At 36.5% G+C, this 24,944-nt stretch overlaps 1 protein-coding gene across 5 annotated transcripts in view; it reads left to right on the top strand.

The window, feature by feature from the left end:
• The window catches only part of Dennd4a (DENN domain containing 4A), a 109,442-nt gene that overhangs the window by 37,127 nt on the left and 47,371 nt on the right, over positions 1 to 24,944 (top strand). For all 5 annotated transcript variants that reach the window (XM_037207409.1, XM_028866751.2, XM_037207406.1 and 2 more), the window contains 8 exons: positions 4,335 to 4,404; positions 5,983 to 6,152; positions 7,239 to 7,480; positions 11,851 to 11,917; positions 13,182 to 13,240; positions 16,412 to 16,556; positions 16,821 to 16,996; positions 20,723 to 20,823. In XM_037207409.1, coding sequence (XP_037063304.1) covers positions 4,335 to 4,404; positions 5,983 to 6,152; positions 7,239 to 7,480; positions 11,851 to 11,917; positions 13,182 to 13,240; positions 16,412 to 16,556; positions 16,821 to 16,996; positions 20,723 to 20,823 — 1,030 coding nt within the window. The remainder of the gene's footprint in view (positions 1 to 4,334; positions 4,405 to 5,982; positions 6,153 to 7,238; positions 7,481 to 11,850; positions 11,918 to 13,181; positions 13,241 to 16,411; positions 16,557 to 16,820; positions 16,997 to 20,722; positions 20,824 to 24,944) is intronic.

Below are 24,944 nucleotides of genomic sequence, written 5' to 3'. Positions count from 1 at the left end.
CCTTGAACTTGATCGCCTTCTAACCACTTCAGTGTCATGAGCATGATCCATGCCAGAATAATCTTTAAAAAGTTACATTTACTTACTGTTTTCCTTTGAGACAGGTCTCACTATGTAGACCAGGCTGAACTCATAGAGATCACCTGCCTCTGCCTCCCAAACGCTGGGATTAAAGATGCGTGGTACCACTCCTGGTCCCATTTAGGGGTGTGTGTGTGTGTGTGTGTGTGTGTGTGTGTGTGTGTGTGTGTGTGTGTGTTTTCTATTCAACCCAAGCTTTTTTTTTTTTTTTTACCACTTATCTGTGTTAGTTAAATATGACTTTCTACTGTCTTTCAATAATTACAAACTATTCCAGAAAGTATAAATATAGGGTGATAAGTACAAGTCACTTCTAGTTTTCCGTATTAACCGTGATGCAGCTTTGATCAACTATATGCCTTTTCTATGAATGTTTGTTAAAGTGACAGTGGGAGAACAAATAATTGAAAGTGGAACTGGGGACTGGAGAGATGGCTGAGGGTAAGAGCACTGGCTGCTCTTGCAGAGGACCCAGGTTTGGTTCCCAGCACCCACTTGGTGGCTCTCAACCATCTGCAACTCCAGTTTCAAGGCAATCTGATAAGCTCTTCTGACCTCCAAGAGTGCCGGGTATGCACATGGTCCACATATATACAAGCGGGCAAGCACTCATACACATAAATAAATAAAAATGTTTAAAAACATTGATGAATTGGTGGGTCCATGGGTATACTGTGTCTTTAGAAATATGTTGACAGATTGATTTGAAAACATGATGGTAACTGGGTGGTGGTGGTGGTGGTGGTGGTGGTGGTGGTGGTGGTGGTGGTGGTGCACGTGGTGCACGTGGTGCACGTGGTGCACGCCTTTAATCCCAGCACTCAGGAGACAGACGCAGGTGGATCTCTCAGTTTGAGGCCAGCCTGGTCTACAAAGCGAGTGACAGCCAGAGATACACAGAGAAACCCTGTTTCAAAAAAAAAAAAAAAAAAAGAAAAAGAAAGAAAGAAACCACAGTGATCATTTGTATTTCTTCTAGCCCTAGCCCTAGTGTATAAGAACACCTCTTCTTTAGTCCTGTGCCTTGCCATCATTGATTGTTGTCAGTTAATGTCTTCTGAATTAATGAAGTATAAATCACTGTGATTTTAACATTTTTTTGGTTATTGTGGAGATTCAACATCTTTTAATGCATACAACTTCCCCTGAAGCTATGAAAACATATTCCAAGACTCCTAGTGATGCTCCTAGATTTTCAAAAAGATTTTCTCTTTAGTGTGTGTGTGTGTGTGTATATGTGTGTGTGTGTGTGTGTGTGTGTCTGTCTGTCGTGTCTATGTGTGTGTCTGTGTCTGTGTGTCTGTGTTTGGGTATATACATATGAGTGCAGGTGTCCACAAAGACCAGAAGCTGTGGACCTTTGGAGCTGGAGTTACAGGCTTGTGAGCTGCCTGATGTAATTGCTAGGAACAGAACTTAGGTCTCTGCAAGAGAAGTACATGTTCTTAACTGCTGAGCCTTAAGCTTTTAACTCCGACCTCTCCCCTAGATTCTTGAATAATCATAAATATACTATGTTTTTCCGTGTGTGTGTGTGTGTGTGTGTGTGTGTGTGTGTGTGTGTGTGTGTGTTTATAATAAAATTTAACTTATGTATAAGGCATGGTAAGAGATTAGCAACAGCAACTAGTACTGAAATATAACAACAGAGCAGTATAACAATAGCCAACATCACTATCTGATATGTGGAGCCATTGTTAAGTACAGTGAGGACTTCTCAAACACAGGCACTGCTGTTGCTGTTGAGTGAGTAATGGGCAGATAGCACACGATGCAAGTATATTCTGAACAAAGGGATGAGTCATGTCCTAGGCAGGATGGAACAGGATCGTGCAAGTTCCCATCACAAATGTCATTCAGGTTAAACATTCTAAACTGATAGGGGAGATGCTGATGAGGCCCCATCTCTAGTTGAAGATCTATTGGCAGTTGATGGCTGCTGGGGGAATAAGAGTAACTTTTCTGCTTTTGTTTAATATTTATGGGTGTTTTAACTGCATGTACATCTGTGTGCCTGGTGTCCATGGAGGCCAGAAGATGCACCATTGAATCCCCTGGGACTGGAATGATAAATAGTTGTGAGCTGCCATATGGTTGTTGGGAATTGAACTTGGGTCCTTTAGCGGAGCAGCCAGTGCTCTTCCTTGTTGAACCGTCCCTCCAGCCCTGAGAGTAAGTGTTCTTGGAAGGTGTGGCCACTGTTAGGTTGCCATGCTCCAGTGGATTCCCCAACACCCATGCACATGTAGGGAGCACTAACTGGAGTTATTTAAAGAAAAACAAAAACAAGAGGGTATGAATTTGAGAGTTAAAGGAGATCCAGGGGCCTGGGGGAGGAAGGAAAAGGGAGTCAATATGACCAAATGGCCACAGGGAACTGAACTGTGAACATTGAATGTGTGGATAAAGGGGGTCTAGGGAAAATAGCAATTCTTTAAAAAAATTTATCTTTATTTATTTATTTATTTATTTATTTATTTATTTATTTATTTATTTAATGTATATGAGTGATGCATCTTCAGGCACACCAGAAGAGAGAATCAGATCTCATTACAGATGGTTGTGAGCTACCATGTAGTTGCTGGGAGTTAACAGCCAGTGTTCTTAACTGCTGAGCCATTTCTCCAAACAAAACATAGCAATTTTTAGTGAAGATTGCTACATTGGATGAATTTGCTATAATTTGTTTGTTCTACCTTCTACTATAAGACATTGAAATTCTGATTTTTAATATTAGAAGCAAGCTGTTGACATACTAAATTTTATGTAAAGTAAGTTGTATTTACTGTCTATGTTCTGTGTAGTATTCCAAGTATTTCTTCACTCCTGCCAATGATCTTTATAGGTATTTTACCCCCATTTTACAAAGAAGGAAATTTGAGAATTAAAAATGTGGTTCTTTTCTCATACAAACACCTTCAGTAAGTTGGTGAAGCAAGACTCAGACCCAGGCTATAAAATTGCAGAACTAAGAGCTAAGCATTGTACTATACTGCTCATGCCCTGTTGTTTGGCACATGTTCACTCCCAAGATTTGTATCAAGAAAACTTTAACTAATTTATGTTCCTGTCAATCAATTTATAACTTTGTTAAGAATTGAACTTTTTTTTTTTTTTTTGGTTCCTGTTCCGGATCTTGCTCTGTGACCAGGCTGGCCTCGAACAGAGAGTTTTTAAAGGCTGTAGTAGTAGCAGCAGCAGCAGCAGCAGCAGTAATGGTGGTGGTGAGGGCAAAGAATGTTTTTGAATTCTTTCATGAATGTAGGATTTAGCATACAACATTTCAGATTTAATCTGGTATTTTTAGCAACATGATATAAGCTTACAGATACTTGGTATTTTCCCATTTGCAAGTTTTATTTTGTGGATGTGTTTCTGTATTTGTTTTGGATTGAAAGTAATTGACATTGTCATTAGCACTGTTTCTAAGTCTCATTAACTAATCAAGGTGTTTGAGCTAAACTTTGCCATTGTAACTAAAACCAGAATGCGTTTCTTTTTTTCCTGCTGAGACAGTAGTCTCTCTATTGCCACAGAGCATGTATTCTCCTCTGCAGAGAATAAAGAGGCATTGTTAACAGCATGGTCAGCATAGACACCAGCCAACCTGCTTGGGTTTGAATCCCAGATATGCAGAGAGGACAAATTCCTTCACTGTTTGTGCCTCAGTTTCCTCATTCATGGACTAGGGACAAAGTGATGCTTTTTTTTTTTTCTTACATAGGCAGTTTTGAAGAATAAATGAATTAGTATTACAAAGAACTTGGGATGATGCCTACAATAATAGCAAATGATGTATAAATGTCAGATATTATTAGTTATTCCTTTAATTACTGCTTAATCTTTTTATGTATTTAAAAATATTTAGAGAAGAGCTTTAAAAATTGTCTAGTTGTTAAATTTGTCTTAAATTTTCTTTTTTAAAAAAGAAATGTTAAATGGTTGTTTTCTTACTTTTCAACCAGAGACCAAAGAATGGCCATTGATACTTCTGTCTAAATTTTAGTGACTTAGTTTTATTTTAAAGGGTCATTTTTTCTCACTACAGTGAAGGAGGGGAATTGTCAGATCTTCTGAAAGGAAAGTATGCAATGATTCTGATAAAATGCTAACAGAGTAACAGGTTGGAAATAGCTAGCAGGTGAATCTGTTACTACATGGTAGCTAATCCATACGGGGCAGCTCAAAGAGATTTCATTTTCATCAAGCACTGCCTTTTAAAATTGAATGCTACTTTTTCCCTCTCTTTTCAGTGGGGATCTGCAGTGTACTTATGCTATAAAAAATCAGTGGCGAAGACTAACACTATATCTTACAAAGCTGGTAAGCATAATTTTGGGAGAAACAATTTGTGTAGAAACATTGTGGGGTCTACAGGTTAAAGACAAGACCTGCCTATAAACAGGCTGTGTGCCATGTTAGGATGTGTTCGTAGCAGCACTTGAACTCCAGCCCCTGCTCCTGAGTCTCAGCTTATCTTGAAGTGTTTGGGATGCTGCATGAACGATCACTTTGAAAAGAAAGTGAGATTTTTTTTAAGCCTTAAGTTTAAGTAACAATTTGAGTACATGCCAGTTCTCTTTAATTTTTAAACCTGTGCAAAGTATGAAAAGGATGCTTCTTTAATATTTATATTAGTTTAATCAAATTTAATGGTTATATTTCATGATACTGAATAGTATTAACACTAATTTGCAATCTTATGATGCATTGTTGAAGTTTTCAATTTTAAGAGACTTCAAAATGTCAAACATTTGATCTTACTTATAAGATAGCAGATTCAGCCTTTTACAGTTAGAGTCCTTGCCTCTTTTCTCCTTTTGACTTTCCAGGGCCCACAGTTAATCGATATTTCTATTCTTACTTTACAACTGCGCTGTTGCATCATGACCTGAGAGACTAGAACACAGTTAACTGTGGCCCTCAGGGGACCCCACTGGCTGGCTGCCATGTGATGAGAGGGAGAACCTTAGTTTATCTAGTTCATCTCGCCTTGCAGATGAAAAGAACCTGAGTCCCGCTGGTTGAGAATCAGAGACATCGGCAGTAGAGCCAGCTGTTCAGAGTCCCAGTTTATCTGTTTGTTTTTATGGTGTGACTAGTGATGGTTTCTGCCTGACTTTACAGACTTCACGGTCATAGAACCTGTTTTCTGTTTCTAACCCCGCAATATTCAGTATAAAGCTGTTTCTAGGGTATCTTCAGTGGAAGATATACCTATTCCATTTTCATGAGTTAGATTGTCATGAAACTCTGGGCTATTTGAAACTCCTATCTACATATAAGTGGGGATAATTTAGAATTATTCAGAAGCTGAGTTTGAGGCAACACCATTCTAATGGAGTTCTAAATCTGTGTCTACTCTTTTATGAGTTGTCTTTCATTTGTGTAAGAATTGACACTTAGACTCCTATAGGAGGTTTTATATATACATATATATAATTACATATAATATAAATATATTTATATACAAACATATTATATATTAATATATATTTTATATATAATGTATAAAAGGCTCCAGAGGAAGTTAATAAGAGTGATAAAGTAGATATAGGCAAATAACCATATTAAAAAATTTAAATATATACTTTAAGGTAGTATGACATAAAGTGAATTTTTAGGGGTATGTGTATTTTTAGAGGCTTCTATTTTTCTTGTTACTTCTAATCTAGCCTTTGTAGATGAAGTTTGATAAATGTTAAACAATTTAATAGTCAATAATCCTTGAAGATTAACATCTATATAAATCCTGCTAACACATTCATAATTATCTGATGAACATATATGCAATTTTGGGCCTTCTAAATGTGTGAAATAAGAAAGCATTTTATTGTCATTTAACTTAAAAAACACCTACATTCAAGAGACAGTGACCTAGTATTCCCATTGCTGTCCTAGGTCTAATTTGCAGATATCCTCAAGAAGATTACGAGTCATTTTCACTACCAGAATCTGTTCCCCTGTTTTGTTTACCAATGGGTGCAACTATTGAATGCTGGCCACCAAATAGCAAATACCCTCTTCCTGTGTTCTCTACGTTTGTGTTGACTGGAGCCTCAGCTGAAAAGGTACGGTGGATTTAACTAGTGGTATTTGCTAATTTCTTGTACATTTTCAGGTCATAAGCCTCACATCTTCAAGGAACAATAGTAAAAACTGACTAAACCAAACCAGTAATACATATTTCTTCTACTTGGTTGAATTTACTATATCCAGAGACAGGAAAGGAAAGTTTTCCCATCCTCCCAAGAGTTTGTTTTTGGTTTTGTTTAAATATTAGTGAAGACTTTTCTCATCATCACATGTTGATCCCTCATTGGTTCATTTTCTGTGATAGAAAAGCTCCTAAGTAATGCCAAAGACATTATGAAATATAACATGATTTGGAAAATAGACTTTTTTTTTGTTATTCTGGGGATCCAACCTTGCACTTGGTAGACGAGTGCTCTATTGCCGAACTATATTCCAGCCCTGAAATTATGGAATTGTAGTTGGAAGAGAGCTTGGAAATCATCTAGACCAGCATTTGATTTTGTGAATAGGAATAGTCAGTGAATTGTTCACAGTTCAAATTTGTCTCACATGCTTACTAAATACTTTTCAGACATTTCTTATAAAAATATTGGTAGATTTGCTTTGTTATTTTGCTTCTGTTGCTTTTGTCATTGTTGTTGGTGTGAGACAGCATCTTTCTATGTAGACCAGGCTGCTCTTGAACTTGCTTAGATCCTCTGCCTCCTGAGTGCTGGGATTATAGGCATTAGTTACCATACCAAGGCTCAGTTGCTTTCACTCTTTATTTTAAAAATATAGTTTAATCAAAATAGCCATTTCCAATAATAAGTATACATGAAAATATTACTATATAGTTAGCATACATACCAAGAAAGTAGTCATCAGGAGTGGTGCCTCAGGCCTGTAAACCCAGCACTCATGAAGCCAAAGCGGAAGATTGCAAGTTTGAGGCCAGCCTAGGAGACCCTGTCATTTTTTATTTTTTTAAAGAAGAGCAGGATTGATTTTACCACTGTGTTCCTAGTCCCTGGCACCTTACCTACCCATAGAAAGCATCCACTGAATAGTCAGTCAACTGGTGATGTGCTTTGAATAAATGATACAAAGTATATTTTTTAAATGTATTTCTTGTTTTACAGGTCTATGGTGCTGCTATTCAGTTTTATGAACCATACTCTGAGGAGAATCTTACAGAAAAACAGAGACTTCTTTTGGGTTTAACGTCTCTGGTGGATGGAAAGTCTGATAGTTCTAGAACAATTCACACTAACAAATGCATTTGTCTTCTTTCTCACTGGCCTTTTTTTGATGCATTCAGAAAGTTTCTGACTTTTCTGTATCGTTATTCCATCTCTGGACCTCATGCCCTTCCAATTGAAAAGTAAGTTAGAGGTCTCATGGTTTAAAATTTGACACTCCAAGGTGGGCATGCTGGCACCTTTCTGTGAGTTTGAGGCCAGCTTGATCAACACAGTGAGTTCCAGGACACCCAGGGATGTGTAGAGAGACCTTGTTCAAAAAAATTAGTCAGTCCTTTCTATGGTATATTTATACTAGTAATTGTGTAAATTTTATATGGAAATTGTTATTTCTTGAGAGTTATTTGAGAAAAATGTTTGGTTATTTATGTAAGACTTTATCGTTATATTTTTACAGTCTTGTTATTTTAAGCAATTTTATTTCTGCCAGTGAATGTTTTAATTTATTTTAAAGTGAGTTAGTTGGATAAATATATATATACACACTACTCTTACAAAGTTTATAGCTGCTAATTTAGTGAAATCCTGGAACTAGGTTTTCTTGAAGTGCTCAAGATCAAACCCAGAGCCTTACACATGGCATCTAAGAGCTTTGTCACTGAGCCGCATCTCCAGGTGGAAAATATTAAAACTCTTCAACTATGTTTGTAATTTTTATGTATAACTTGAGATATTATGAACCTTTAAAATAGTCCTATGTTTAGATATCATGAATTTAAAAGAAAAATTTGATAGACATTCTGTTTTTCATCCTGTAATTTTAATGATTTACTAAGAGCACTAAAATTTTACAGTGTTTCATTCAGTAAAACTAATGCACAGGAGCTATAAATACATCACTATAGATTGGACTTTTGTCTTTGGAGGCTCGTAATGATACTTTCTCTGTTCCTTCAAGCCATCTATCTCTTCAGCCCTTTGGCAGAACTTTCTGACTCTGATGACAGTTGGGAAGTAATACAGTTTACCATTTTATGATAATTCATAAATGTAGTATTGCCCTAATTATCCAGTGCTCTTTTCCACTCTCATTTTTAGTATTAAAAAACTAGCACTTCTCAAATATTTTGGTGTTAGAATCCCTTGAGATTTTTGAGGACTCAGTGAGCTTTTCTTTGTGTGTTGTGTCTTTCAATACAGACATATTACTGCAATAGAAATTAAAACTAATTTATAATAATTTATTTAAAATTAACAAACTAGTTACATCTCTTCAAAAAGTAATTTTTTTTAAAAACAGAAGGTTAGAGGCAGGTGGATCTCTGTGAGTTCGAGGCCAGCCTGGTCTACAAAGCGAGTTCCAGGAAAGGTGCAAAGCTACACAGAGAAACCCTGTCTCAAAAAATAAACAAACAAACAAATAAATAAATAAATTTAAAAAAATAAAACAGAAGGTTAATGAGAAGAGTGAGTGTTTACATTTTTGTAAGCCTTTAATGCCTTGGCTAATTGAACCCAGCTGACTTTTCTTTCGTGGTTCTACATTCAGTCTGATGCAGTAATTGTCTTAGTTGAGGTATGTGAAGAAAATCTGACTTCATACAGTTATGTAAATAGAAAAGGAAGGGGCACTTAAGTAGTCATTTTAGGATGTGGATATTATTTTTTACATTGTACCAAAGCTTGGCAAGTAACAGTTTCTTCCAAATTAATAGTAATGCAGAATATGAAACCTAAGCAATAAAGTTTCCTTCTGTGTTCTATTAAAATCTGAAGGTCTCTCAGTCCTGACTGAACATTGACTCATGCATGGTCTTGTAGCATTGTATGTTGGTCATTTGGACAGCAGTAGTTCACTGAGGTAAACACATATTTGAAATGTAGTCAGGTGTCTCCCTCAATATAAGAAAATGTCACTATAGCATCACAAAGAGTTTACTTTTTAAATTTTTATTATATTTGTATAGTGTGCGTGTGTGTGTGTTTGTGTTTGTGTGTGTGTGTTTGTGTTTGTGTGTGTGTGTGTGTGCGCATATTGGCATGTCTTCGCCATGTGCATGTGGAGGTCAGAGGACTTGTAGGAGTCTGTTCTCTTCCTTCCTTTTTGTGGGTCCTAGAGATTCAACTCAGTTTATCAGGCTTATTACATGCTAGCCCGGAAAGGTGTTTTGTTATTAATAAAGTTTATTGTGCTAGAGATCAAACCAGGACCTTACACATACATGCATGTGTTCTTCCTCCTAGCTGCATTCCCAGTTCTCAGAAAAGTTTTGAGTAGTAGAAAGCTTTCAGGTTTATGGTGACAAATTCTTACTTTTCATTTGAAAGTTTGGATTTAATTATTAACAGCAAGTATTCTAGTTTTTTTTCCTTGAAGTAATAGCACTTTGATTATTTTTATGTGGAAAATGTCTGTTGAATACCCAACACTGCATAAGCTTTACTAGCCCATCATCTTCCAAGCAAAAATGGTATTCTGTGTGGGGAAAAAATAACCAACTCACTCATAACTCAGTCCTCTAAGTGCTTTTGTAAAATTAAATGGCCACATGCTTTTGTAGAGTAATGCTGTAGAGTACTTACCCCTTTATCATAGAATATTCTAAATGTATGTTCCAGAATCAAATATTTGCTATTTCAAGTGTATTAAGTCAGACATCCTTTTCCAAGATTTATTTATTATTTTTATTTTATATCTGTGAGTGTTTTGCCTACATATATGTCTCTGTACCACATGTGTGCTGGGTGCCCTTGGAGGTCAGAATAGGGTACCATATCCTCTGGAACTAGAGTTATAGATGGTTATAAATCACCATGTGGGTGTTGGGAACTGAACCAGGTTTTCTACAAGAACAGCAAGAGCTCTTAACTGCTGAGCCATCTCTCCAGCCCCAGTCAGAGACATTCTTAAATGAAGTCTGTAATAGTAAAGCAATAAAATACAGCATCTACTAGTTTACCCCTTCCTTGATTTCATAGGGTGCCAGCAGTTTCATTCACAATACTTTGCACTATTATTGCTATTGCCAAATGTGTGAGAAAGGAAAAGGGAGTCTCACTGTTATCATAAAAGAGTCTGGACTCTTTGTATCCTCCCTGAATGGATCTTAGACACCGTTAGGGTTCCATGAATCATACAAAGGTCCTGCTTTTCTGACTGCTTCATATAATCAAGCAGATGTGTGTCTTTTGGTACTCATTCCTCTAATCGGTTTTTTTTTTTTTTTTTTTTTTTTTTTTTTTTTTTTTTTTTTTTTTTTTTTTTTTTTTTTTTTTTTTTTTTTTTTTTTGGTTTTTTGAGACAGGGTTTCTCTGTGTAGCTTTGCGCCTTTCCTGGAGACCAGGTTGGCTTCAAACTCACAGAGATCCTCCTGGCTCTGCCTCCCGAGTGCTGGGATTAAAGGCGTGTGCCACCACAGCCAGCTCGGTTTTTTTTTTTTTTTTTTTTTTTTTTTTTTTTTTTTATTCCAGATTTTAAGTAATGGTAGGGACTAGAAGCTTTACATTACTTTACATTTTCTGTTATGTTTTGTAGTGTCTTTGTACAATACATAGTTAAAATACATCTAGAGAGTCTATAAATGACTCATCCAGTTCTCTGTCTGGTTGTAATGATCTCACTGCTAAAAATAAGATAATTTTGAAGTAATGTTTAGAAGAAAAATAATTCAAGAAGAAGACAGCTTATTCCTAAATGGAATAAAATGTTTTTAAATTTTGTCCTTTTGTTTTTTTCTCCTGTAGTGTTCAAAACCAAACTTATTGATTGGTGCATGACTTTAATCCTGATGCTCAGGAAGCAGAGACAGGGGGATTACAAATTCAAGGCTGGCTTGGCCTGTATAGCAAGATATTATCCTTCAAACCCAAGTGATGTAGTTGAGTGGGAGAATACTTGCTGGTGTGTGCAAGGTTTTGGATTTGTTCTCTCACCACAAACAAGCAAAAAGCCAAACAAAACCATCTCATTGATCTAGTTTTTATCCATTACTAAGTGGAAATCTTGTTGAGATGGGGAAGTCTGTGTTTGTTGCCCAGGCTGCCTTGAACTCCTGGTGTCAAGTGATCCTCAGCCTTCTGAGTAGCTGGCACTACAGCTCTGCACCTTCATCTTATCAAGCATTTAAATTCATTCATTTTTTTTTAGCACCTTAAATAATTATTTTACAAAACATGAGTGATTAATTAAAAATACATTGCAATGTAATAATTAGCTTCTTTCGTAATGTTGATTACTATCTGCTTAGGGAAGAGAAAACATGGTTTTGAGGTAACTACAAATACAAACATGGTTGAATATGATCAGCTATTAACATAAAGTTACTTGGGCTGGAGCAGTGGCTTAGCCATTAAAGGCTAGGCTCACAACCAAATATATAAGGTCACTGGATTTAGGCCGAGGCACCTCTAATGACACAAACAACTTTTTGTTGTTAATTTGTTTTCACAGCACTAGGGCCTTAATGAGCTTGAACTTGTGATGGCATATTAACCTTTGCAGCAAATGATAATTCATTTTGGAATTAATTGAGTTTCTGTTTTTGTTTTTAAGGCATATTTCTCATTTTATGCATAAAGTTCCTTTTCCATCTCCTCAGAGGCCACGGATTTTAGTTCAGGTAAGGTTCTTTCCATATGATGGCCATATGAAGGTTCTGCCAGCATTAACAAGACTACAACTGAATGTGGACAGTAGAATGAGCCCTGGAACAACCAGGTGTTCTTGCATGTAGGGATTCAGGCCCTGATATTTATTAACTCTATCCACAGGAGGAAACTTTTGGTGCACTCATACAATCCCAACACTTGGGAAGTAGAGGCAGGAGGGCTGAGAGTTTGATTTCAGTTTGGACTAGAGAGTCACTTCTAAGCCAGCCTTGTCTACATAGGGAGTCTGTCTCAGGAAAAAAAGAAAAGTATGCAAATTGTTTCTAAATATTGGAAAGTTTGTGCACTTGATGATCATATAGTTGGTTAAATGTATTCAAATAGTTATAAGGACTAGTTGTATGTTTATATATTGCAGGAGGGAGGAAATGCAGTGTCTTTAATGCAACAGGGAAATTTAAATGACTGAATAAACATTTTCTCAGTTGAATGCATCTCTCCTTTTTTGTTTGGGATCTTGATAACTTAAATTGCCTATTTATTTAATCATAATCTATGGAATGATTCATACAAAGGAAATACTTTCATGTGTTGTCACCATGCGTATTACTGGTTACTGCAGCCCTGAAGGTATTATTAGTGTTAGAAATCATTAAAAATGTGCCAAAATTTGAAAATGCAGATAAAATTAATTACATTATTATATTGATACAGATAAAATTTCTAGAACATACATTTTGATGACTTTGACAATCATTCTACACATCCATGTTATTACTTCATGATACTTAGTGCCAGAGTGCTATATTGCACACTCCACCTAAATACGTATGGAATTTTGTTTTGTAGCTGAACCTGGCAAGTGTTTCCTGCTATGGATCTTATCTAAATATTTAATCTTTGCATGTTATCTGTTCTGTTACAGGGGCTCAGCTTGCTGTTACAGCACAAAATTAGCTAGAGAGTATGAGAAAAAAATCACATGGCTATATTCCATTAGACTGCTTACAGGCCATTAATTTACAGACCCTAAATGTATGGTATTGATTAAATAATTTAACCATTTATCATAAATTTGTTAAAATAGTATTGGAGAAAAGTTGAAGACATAAGAGATAGGATTCAGAATAAGAAGTTGTTGGAAGGGGCCAAAAGTCTTATGCTGGTGATCTGGGAATCTTCATGGTTAGCATCATTAATCGATGTCTATTGCCAGAGCATGATGTTTCAGAGTTCATCTTTATACTTCAAAATGCTTTGTTTTAAATCTTCCAGTTATCACCACATGATAATTTGATTCTCAGCCAGCCTGTTTCTTCACCTCTTCCGCTAAGGCAAGTAAAGCTTCATTTCTGTTTGTTTCTCTAAATCTGTGTATACACAGTCCCACATCTGTGCAACAGAGCCCAGAAGAGGGTGTTGGTTTTCTTAGAAGTGAGTTACAGGCTGTTGTGAGCTTCCTAACATGGACGCTAGGAACTGAACTCAGGTCCTCAGGAAGAGCAACAGGCACTCTTAACCACTCAGCCATCTCTCCAGCCCTAATTATTTCTCTAAATATAGTGTGAATTTAACTAATGTATATGTATATTGTCTTTCCTAGCTAAAATATTGGTGGAAGTACTTTTCATGTAACTGTTTCTTAGATGATTCTTTTTGCTTAATATTGGGTTTATAGTTTACAAAAGAAGAAAAACTTTTACAGTAGTGCTTGGTGTTTATGTGTATCCTTATTATTATTATTATTATCAATACTTATTGTTACATAATTGGAATATATGTAAATTATGATGGTAATTCATTTTTTAGCTTTAATTGTCCTCTAAAATACAAAATACATTTTTTCTTTTTGAGACAGGGTTTCTCTGTGTAGCCCTGGCTGTCATGGAATTCACTCTGTGACCAGGCTGGTCTCAAACTCAGAGATTTGCCTGTCCCTGCTTCCTGAGGGCTGGGATTAAAGGCATGTGCCTCCACCACCCAACCAAATACAATTTTAAATTTAATCCAAAATAAAAACTGCTTTTTAAACAGAATATATTTCATCATTCTAAAAGTTCAGAGAAGTTATAAAATATGATTTCCCTACAGTATCATTTCTTGAAATTTAATTAGCTGTGTGGTTTTCTGTCAGAAATAGTTATGGTATAATTAAACTATTATATTGCACATACCTTAGGGAGACCAGCTGCCATCTTTGACACTAATTTTGTAAGAATTACAGATGATTTCATCATTAGCCCTTAGCCCAGAGTGATGAGTGTTTTCCGAGCTCTTACCTGAGCTGAAAATGAAATGAACACACTGATTACAAATGATTCAAATTGCCAAAAGGACTTCATTGAGATAACAGCTCTGGCCAAATCAGATTTCCACATTACAAAATTCACCCAAGTATAAGTCAGTGATTTTTATTCACAGAATTCTACAGTTATTATTGTAATAAAAAAAATTTAGAACACATTACTTACCCTATAAAACCAGCCCTATGGCCAGGAGGTAGTGGCGCATGCCTTTAATCCCAGCACTTGGGAGGCAGAGCCAGGTGGATCTCTGTGAGTTCGAGGCCAACCTGGGCTACAGAACAAGATCCAGGACAGGCACCAAAACTACATAAAGAAACCCTGTCTCAAAAAATCAAACAACAACAACAAAAATCCCCAGCCCTATGTTCTTTGCTGTTAATCTTCATTCTATCTGTCCCTACACACATGTGCTCAAACACTTGCACTTGGGAATGTAGATACAAGTACACACATGTGCACATACACAAACAGGCATACCCCACATGCACACACAGCATAGGTACCTCTTAATCTACTTTTCTGTTCTATAGATTTGTCTCTTGTACATTTAATATAAATAAAAGGATACTATATTTAGCCTTTTTATTTCTGACTTCCTCCACTGAACAAGTTTCTAGGTTATAGCATATTTTGCTACTTCATTCCTTTTATTCCAACTAATATTTCATTAAATGAATATACTGTATTTTATTTATCTGTCTATTAGGAAGCTTCTATATTTTGGCTACTGTGAATAACTCTGCTTTGAATGTACACAAGTTTTTTTTACAGTTATGTTTTAATTTTTTTCAGAAAAAAAAACGTATTATTAGTTTTGCTTCAACATAAAAAATAAACCCAGTGAAACCAGTTCTGAAGCATTATATAAGCAAAATGTTCATTGGTTACTGTATTACTTAGTTAGTCCACTATTTTCTCTGTATATAAAACATCTAGGTTTATTGTTTTATTAATTTGCTTTGTAGATGTATCTCACCATTTTGTAGCTCTTGATTTTCTAGTGCTATATCATAATAATAATGAGTTTCTGTTCATAAATCCAAATTTTAATATTTGTATTTACTTAAGGAAGACAGTTCTGCAGAGGCATGATCCTGATAATCACAGTGAAAGAACCATAGTAAAAACCTTCCATTAAAGTCATGCATGGTGATGCACACCTTTAAAAAAATCCCAGGACTTGGGAGGGTGAGGTAGACACCCTTGAATGTCTATGAGGTCAAGACAAGCCTGGTCTGCGTAGTGAGCTCCAGCACAGCCCAGGCTATATAGTGAGACCCTTATTCAAAAGAAACAAGCAAAAAATCCTTCCATTAAAGGATTGTCTTCTAACCAAGCATTCTTTTAACTAATTATATTCTTTTGAGGGGACACTATGCATGTGGCAAATCTTTTTACGTAAAATGAAGCAGATTCGCAGGTGTATTAGTGAATACCTATGATCCTAGCACTTAAGACAAAAAGATCTCTAATTGGACCAGCCTGGACTACATAGTCAGACCCTGTCCCAACAGCAACAGCAAAAGAAAAAAGGAAACAAACAGGACAAGCAGAAGACTCATTTTCTGTATTGAATGTAGCGCTGAAAAGTTCATGACTTTGAAAACTCATACAATTACATTTTTTTCATATTGTTTGTGATACTGTGTTTTTCCTGCTTACGAACAGTAATTACATTTAAAGTTAAATATACACAGCCCTGTAGCTAGAGTTTTCCTGCCTTGTCCACAGTCAGGACAAATCTCTGTCACCCGCCAGTCCCACAGCCACTCAGACCCAACCAAGTAAACACAGTGACTTATATTGCTTACAAACTGTATGGCTGTGGCAGGCTTCTTACTAACTGTTCTTATAGCTTAAATTAATCCATTTCCATAAATCTATACCTTGCCATGTGGCTAGTGGCTTAGCGGCATCTTCACGTGCTGCTTGTCATGGCAACAGCTGGCAGTGTCTCCTCCCACCTTCCTGTTCTCTCCATTTTCCTTCCTGTTAGTCCCGCCTGTACTTCCTGCCTGGCCACTGGCCAATCAGTGTTTTATTTATTGACCAATCAAAGCAACAGATTTGACATACAGACCATCCCACAGCACAGCCCCACTATTCTAGATAATTAGGAGTTTAAACAGTTTTTGTTGTTGTATTTGGCTTTAGTTTTTTGTTTTTGTTTTTATTGTGTATTTTTGCTTGGATTGACAGTGGTGGAAAGTTTTCAACACTACTTCAGAATCTTGGCCCTGAAAATGCTGTGACACTACTGGTGTTTGCTGTAACAGAACATAAAATCCTCATCCATTCCCTCCGGCCTTCTGTGCTTACTAGTGTGACAGAAGCATTAGTGTCTGTAAGTATCCGTTCAGTTGAAACTTAATTTATTCATGTAATTTAGAGTCATTTTAGGGCTTAACTCCAGTTCAGAAAGTAATGGATTTTTACATTGTTGCAGCAGTTTTAATTTCCAGACTTTTAATTTTAGTTACAATTATTTAATTCATTATCAAACATTAAACTTTAGGTAATAATCTAAAAGATAATTTTGTGTATGTGCTGATAAGTTATGCTTCAATGTCAAAATGCTTAATATTCTCCCATCCTCTGTTTATCCAAGATGATTTTCCCTTTCCACTGGCCATGCCCATATGTTCCTCTCTGCCCACTGGCTCTGGCAGATGTCCTCAGTGCGCCATGTCCGTTCATAGTCGGGATTGACTCCAGATACTTTGATCTTTATGACCCGCCACCAGATGTCAGTTGTGTTGACCTAGATACCAACACCATTTCTCAGTAAGTACACTTTAAGTTTTACACCTGAGGCTTCATAACTCCATCACCTCTATGTGTGAATTTGTTCTTTATAGTTGCTGAGTAGTGTTCTTTCATGATATATTTTTTGTATTTGGAGTTATTACCATCTCCTTGTCAGCTCTTGCTATGCTTCAGGAGAGTATATTTAGGATTTACAGATGATTTGATTGGAAAGAAAATATAATTTTAATCCTCAGGCTTTAAATATTTAAGAGACATAATCTTATGCTTACTTAAAAACTTAGCGCGCGCGCACACACACACACACACACACACACACACACACACACACACACAAACTTAACATAAGAGGAATTACGGCAGAAATAGAATTTGGGGGCTGGAGCGATGGCTCAGTGGTTAAGAGCACTTGCTACTCTGCAGAGGACATGGATTCAGTTCCCAGCACCTACATGGCTGCTACAACTGTCTATAACTCCAGTTCCAGGAGATCTGCTGCCCTCTTCTGGCCTCTGTGGGCACTTCACAAAACATTGCACACTTACATACATATAAAATAAAAATAAATCTTTTCAGATGATGATTGAGAAGCTAATCAAAATGGTGCCAAGGACCACACAATTTTTTAAACGTTTCTTTCTTTGCCACATGAGTTTGGGATAATCACAATTGAATTAAAACACTGTTTCTGTATTGATACTTCAATATTATTTCTAGTCTAACACTTTCAGAATAGTAGTACATCATAGCAAAATTAGTATATTGGAAATTTAAAATAATCTATAAATTTATACATAATTTTGCCTCTTTGCATTCTAAGAAAGTAGCTTTAAAAATGTGTCATAATTTCTTTGTGTCCACATTTTCAGATTAGTTTTCCATCAGCAGGAAGGAAGGAAGAAATGGACGCAACAAGATGGCGTCTACGGGTCTGATTGAAGTAACCATTATTTAGTCCATTGGTGCATCACAAAAGCTGGTTTAGTTTTGCACGTGATAAGGAGATATGAAATAGGGCTTCCTCTGTTCACTTACTGGTGCTGGGGAATGAAACCAGAGCTCGTGCAGGCTGAGCATGTGCTGTATCACTACGGCACACTCCTAGTCTTTCCATGTTTAAAATAGAATTGTACTGTAAAGCCTTTCAGTTTAATTCCAGAATTTTAGATTGACTCTCCATATTTACTATGTATCAAAACCTCAGTTGCTTAAACCATTAAAAAAGTTGGGGGAAAACTAAAACAGCTTTTATTCATAAAAAATATAAACCAATAAAATATGGGACATATTTTATACATGAAAGCCTTTTTAATGTGGGATTACTAAAAGCAAAGTTTTTTTTATGAGCAACACTGTGTTCTTTAGCAGAAATGTTTCATTCTTTGAATCAGTAAACTCATACTTTACTTTTTCACTTGTTAAATGTTAGATGAGATTTTCCCTCTTGTAATTTGCTAAATTAATTAATTAATTAATCTTTTCTTGCACATACTTTTAATCCCTGCACTTGGGAGGCAAAGGCAGGCAGATCTCTGTGAGTTCAAGGCCAGCCTGGTCTACATAGAGAGTTCCAGGGCTACTTAGTGAGATCCTGTCTCAACAACAACAACAATAGTCTTATTTGCTATTTTCTTTCTACTTTGGTTATTAATTAATTGAAGAGTCAAAATGATATGAGTTGTTTGCACTCAGTTCTTTCTTCAATAGTACCACCCTCCGAGCTGGGGAGACCCTACAAGTGAACTAAAGCCCTCTGCTTTCCTTCATCCTGAGTTCTGAAACTCCAACCTGAAATGTGAAAGAAAAGCAAACTCCAAGTATAGGATTTTTAGTTTCCTTTTACTATTCCAGGTACATACAATACAGATTAAGTTCTGAGTATCAAGAAATTCCTGAAGAAGGGGTAATAACTTAATATTTCTAATGTAATTTTGCAAAATGTTGCATGTATAGACTAAGTGACTGTGTACTTTAGTCTGTGTACTTTATGAGGAATCTCACAATTCCTCTGACAGATAAGGAAGCACAAGTTTAGTTTTTAAGCAGTTAAAGGGACATATGGCTTACTCTGTCAGCACTTGATTTTTAAACTGTTGATTTCACACTGTGACACTAAGACTTCTGCCCCTGGTAATGAGGTAATGTCTGTGTAATAGTAATCTTGTTAATGGGGACACCATGAGTAAAAATGCGGAAGGCTATCAGAGAAAAACTCAGAGAAAAGCTAGGTAAAGCTACCCTGCTTGGCCACATTTCACAGAAACAATATCCAGGGCAAGAGGAGGAAATTAGGAGAGTAAATAACAGATATTTTTCTGCCCATCTATGCCAAAAACATTATCTTGAATGCCTTCTTCTATAGATTGGTAACAAAAAGACAAACAAATAAATGTACTCCTTTCTCTGAGTTCCTCAAACTCTAATCTAAGACAGGTGTGCATGCAGTGAATGATTCCGCAGAGGGATGCTATTTGGCAATATTTTATCAGGATAGTGATATAAAAAGTTTCTATGCCACGCGGTGGTGGTACATGCCTTTAATCCTAGCACTCAGGAGGTGGATCTCTGGCCAGCCTGGTCTACAGAGTGAGACCCAGGACAGACACCAAAACTACACAGAGAAACCCTGTCTCGGAAAAAAAAAAAAGTTTCTACAGTGTAGTCTTCCTGTACCCTGCTCTTAGTCATATTATAAATGTAAAAACTGTTCTTTTACAGCAGAACATCTGCAATATTACCCTACTCTGCCTTTATTTTTATTCTTGTTTGTGGGAAAGAGGATAAATTCCATGGTTATTAATATTTATAAGTTTAAGTTTTCTTGTCTGTTCTTTTTGCTTATTTTTCAAAATGGTATTTGTTTTATGAGAAGTTTAGGGGACATTTAAAAACTAAAACACTAGCTTGGGAAAGTCTGCTACCTACTTGTACTGAATTGTTCCTTTTCTTTTTCTCTTTATTTTTCAATTTTCAAAGTGAGTATTCATTACTTTTTAAATGAAAAAAAGATTGGATAAATAAGAGCTAGACTAAACAAAACTATAGTTAAGTTCAAAAGCTTTGGTTCCTTATGTCTCCTGGCCCATAGCAAGATACCACCTGTGTTGTAATGGTTATAATAAAGGAGATTGTAGACTCCTCCTACAGACAGAGATATTAGTTTATAACAGATAACCTCTTTTAAAGTTATAAAATGTTTTGTAATGTTTTACTTTGTTCAAGAACTTTAATATTTGAGAATATTTCTTTTCTGAAAAACAAATCATTTTTACTTATACTAAGCATATAACCAAGTATTTTAATAAGGTCTGTAGATCATAGGTTCAATGAAAGTTTTCAGTAATACTTTTTCTTCTATTAGGAAAAACTGTTAACAGTTAATTTTCCTGCTGTTTGAATGTCTAAGCCCTCACACATGAAAGAGAAGAGTCTGAATCACCTCCTAACGCCTCTGTGATGAGCATTGTCCTCAGGAGATGTAATAGATGCTGTTCAGATATAACTGTAAATTCTGAAATAATACATTAAGTAGAACATTCCACCTTCATGCAAATTAATTTTATATGGTCACTAACTATCCCAATTTGCCTCTGTCAGGTTTCTTCATTAGCCTGACTATTCTGAATGTGTTCCTTATTTTTTTTTTTTTTGTTCAATGACTGTTTTCCCTTCATGTATAAATATGGCAGGAATAGACCCTCCTCCAAATGTAACAAATGTATTGGTGTTGTCATTCAATCTCAGAACTGGAGACAGAAAGAATGTAGCCTGGAAGATTCTTCCAAAGAAGCCATGTAAAAATCTGATGACTACACTGAATAATTTGCACCAGCAATTGGCAAAACGTAAGTCGATAATCTCATTAAGGGATGTAACTTCATCTGAGAAAATGACTGACTACTTCTGAATTATTTTTCCTTTTTTAGCTAAGGAAATATAGGAAATAAGGAAAATCGGGAATGTTTGCATGTCGTTCTTTGCTCAGGGCCCATCTGCTCTGAATAAATTTCAGTTTTTATAACTATGCTGTTAAAGTGAGTATAATACTTTAACTGATACTCATTTTATTTTGAAGAAAGTTGTAGCTGGATATTATGACTCACGCATGTAATCACATAATCACAGCACTTGGGAAACTGAGGTAGGATAATCACCAAAAACTCAAAGCCAGCCTGAGCTACATAGTAAGTTTCAGGCCAGCCAAGCTGGATAAGACCCTATCTTTAAAACAAAACAAAAACGATTTTAGTCTGATATACTGAACATGCTGACAGAGGCCTGCAACCCCAGCAGCACTCTGGAGGCAGAGGCAACAAGGTTGCTGCAAGGTCAAGGCACCTTTGTACACGAGTTCCAGGCCAGTCAGGACTACACAGCAAGACCCTGTCTCTAAAAAGTTAAAGAGCCTGCCGGCTATGGTTCACGCCTTTAATCCCAGCACTCAGGAGGCAGAGCCAGGCGGGATCTCTGTGAGTTCGAGGCCAGCCTGGTCTACAGAGTGAGTTCCAGGACAGGCTCCAAAATGACACAGAGAAACCCTGTCTTGAAAACCCAATTAACTAACTAACTAACTAACTAACGAGAGATAGAGACAGAGACAGAGAGACAGAGAGAGAGACAGAGACAGAGAGAGAGACAGAGACAGAGAGAGAGACAGAGAGAGAGAGAGAGAGAGAGAGAGAGAAGAAGGAAAGAAGGAAGGAAAAAAGTTAAAGAAAATGTTTACACTGGGACTGGTGACACATAATCTTAGCACTTGGAGGCAGAGCCAGGCAGTTCCAGGCCAGCCTGGTCTACGCAGTGAGTTCTAGCCAAGGCTATGTAGTAAAACCCTGTCTCAAAAAAGAAAAGGGAGTGTTTACAGTCTTTAAGGCAAATAAACATTAAAGCAAAATTTGTTAGAAGCCAAATGAGTGATTTATAAATAAGCATTTTACAACTTTTAGATTTTCTTTTCTTTCTTTTTTTTTCTTTTTTTCTTTCTTTCTTTCTTTTTTTTTTTTTTTTTTTTTTCTTTCTTTTTTTTTCTTTTTTTCTTTCTTTCTTTCTTTCTTTCTTTCTTTCTTTCTCTCTCTCTCTTTCTTCTTTCTCTCTCTTTCTCTTTCTTTCTTTCTTTCTTTTTTCTTTTTTTTTTTTTTTTTTTTTTTTTTTTTTTTTTTTTTTTTTTTTTTTTTTTTTTCTTTTTTCTTTTTCTTTTTTTTGAGACAGGGTTTCTCTGTATAGCTTTGGAGCATGTCCTGGAACTCAATCTGTAGACCAGGCTGGCCTCAAACTCACAGAGATCCTCCTGCCTCTGCCTCCCAAGTGCTGGGATTAAAGGTGTGTGCTCCTCTGCCTGGCTATTTTTTAGGTTTTCTTAAGGCCATCTTAGGATAGTAAAATTCAAAAGGGCATTAGAGTGGTTATTTTCTTGAATTTTGCCATTACTGAAATAACAAAAAGAAATAAGCTTGCCACTGGTGTGTTTTCTTCATATATAAAACAGAAAGCTCTAGAAATCTAAGACAAATGATTTAAAGTACATTAGAAAATGCTGATGTCAGTGAAGTCAGTGAGCTCTTGACCCCTTCACCTAATGTCTGTCTTGAAACTATCTGTCGTTTGCTAAAACAAAGAAATTAACCAAAATGAGAATTGATTTTAGGATGTGAAATGTTTTAGGAAAAAAGCTTATGTAAGAACATATCTTGACAGTGATTCAGAATTACTGATAAAAATTAAGCTTTTATTTCTTGAATTCTCTCAGTATTGTAACAATGGTCCATTCAGTGTCTGTAGTTTAATGCTTATTTTGTGAAATACAGTCAATGGTGATGTGGCAACATACACGGGTCTCATGTATTTGTTGTGAAATGTAAACATAGGAAATAGCCTATACCTGTAAAGGTTCAAGATACTTAGACTATAGTTTGAAATAGAATAGAAAAAGACAATGTTGATAAAGTAAGTTTAAAAGCAACTAGCCAGTTCCAGGGTAGCTCAAAAGTATTGGGGTTTTTTTTAATGCCATAAAATAGAGCAAGATTTAATCATATGGACTAGACAAATTATTTGCATATTTTTTGTTACCTAAAAAGTTTGCTTTCTGGAAGTGCTCTTACCCCTTCGGGAAAATGCAAAGTCCAACAGCTATTGTAGCAGTATGTAAATCACTAAACTCAAGTAGTCTGTTCAGCTCTAGTGAAGGACAGAATGCAGAAGAGATAGCCATGGATACCAAGGACAAGATTTCTGCTTTTTCAAAAAATATGTGTCTGTGCACATGGAGGCCAAAGGTTGGCGTCATGTGTATTCCTTGATTACTCTCCAGCTCATCCTTTTAAGTTTTGTGTGTATATGTGCTTATGTATAGTGTGTGTGGATGATGTGTATGTGTGTCAGTTGCACACATTCTCTGGCCATGTATGTGGAGGTTAAAGGGCCACTCTCAGGAATTAGTCTTTACTTTCCACCCTGTTTGAGCCAGGCTCTCTCTTTTTGATTGCCACTGCCCTGCATACTCCAGGTCCTCCTTTTTCTGCCTGCCATGGTAGGAGCACTGGGATCACTGATGCAGGCTCCTACGTCTAGCTTTTTATGTGTGCTCTAGAAATCCAAACTTGGGTTGTCAGGTTTGCATTCCAAGGGCTTTCGTCCACTGAACCTCTTCCTCTGTCCTATGAACTAATCTGAAAGCTTCAAGCTATAGGTACTTAAGTAATATTGATCTTTTAGATGATTAATTCTGTTTCTTATATCTTAAAAGGTCTTTAACTTTTGAACCAGTTAGGAACTTCTGTCTTGACCCTTGAGAATAGGAGCCCTATTACATCTAAATGGAATGCATTTCTTACCAACAAGGCATTCTTTCACAGCACTACAACACAGTTATGGAAGTCAGGAAAATAACATTGAACACCCTAATCTCTAGACCACGGTCAAGTTTTACCATATTTTGTTTTGTTTTGGTGTGTATATAAATGCACTCACCTGGTATATACATGTGGAAGTTTTCCTTTCTCATTGTCCACCTTACTTTTTGAGATAAATTCTCTCAGTGAACCTGGCATTTGCCATTTTGGCTAGCCTGGCTTTGAAACCCTGAGATCATCATGTGTCTTTCCCTTTTCCTCCAGCACTGATACAGATGCATACCACTATGCCTGGCTTTTTTGTGGGTGGGATCCAAATACAGGTCCTCATGTGTGTACAATAAACACTCACCCATGTTGTTGGTTTTTTTACTCATAGCTCTTTGGCTCTTGTTCTTTTAGGGGCCTGCCACCCAGTTCCCCGATAAATCACACACAGAGGCTTATCCTTAATTATAAATGTCTGGCATTAGCTTGGCTTGTTTCTAGCCAGCTTTTCTTAAATTAGCCTGTCTACCTTTTGCCTCTGGGTTTTTACCTTTCTCTGTTTCTGTATATCTTACTTTCACTCTTACTCCATGGCTGGCTGTGTAGCTGGGTGGCTGGCCTCTGATGTCCTCCTCCTTCTCTGGCTACTTCTTCCTCTCCTTCCAGGTTTCTCCTTCTATTTATTCTCTCTGCCTGCCGGCCCCACTTGTTCTTTCTCCTGCCTTGCTGTTGTCAATTCAGCTCTTTATTAGATCAGCAAATGTTTTAGACAGGCACAGTAACACAGAATCACAGAGTTAAACAGATGCAACATAAACAAAAGTAACACACCATAAAATAATATTCTGTAACACACCCACCAGGCCTTCTCCAGCCGAAGTTTTGCCTCTTTTGTAAATTGTTTTTTTTATAGCGAGAGGATTCAATTCCAAATCAGAGACAGATTGTTTCAAGTCTTTTCTATCTCCTCTTCTCTAAAACAGTTCTTCAGTTCTATTATTTTCATAATACTGCCCTTGCAGAGGATCCAGATTTGATTCCCATCACCCATATTGTGGCTCACACCGTCTATAACCCTAGATCTGGGACAGTCAACAGACCTGGCACACATACATACATGCAGGCAA

Source organism: Peromyscus leucopus, chromosome 7, assembly GCF_004664715.2.
Source record: "Peromyscus leucopus breed LL Stock chromosome 7, UCI_PerLeu_2.1, whole genome shotgun sequence".
Classification (NCBI taxonomy): Eukaryota; Metazoa; Chordata; class Mammalia; order Rodentia; family Cricetidae; genus Peromyscus; species Peromyscus leucopus.
Note: the sequence above shows the minus strand (reverse complement) of the source record. Positions and strands in the feature narration are given on the sequence as shown.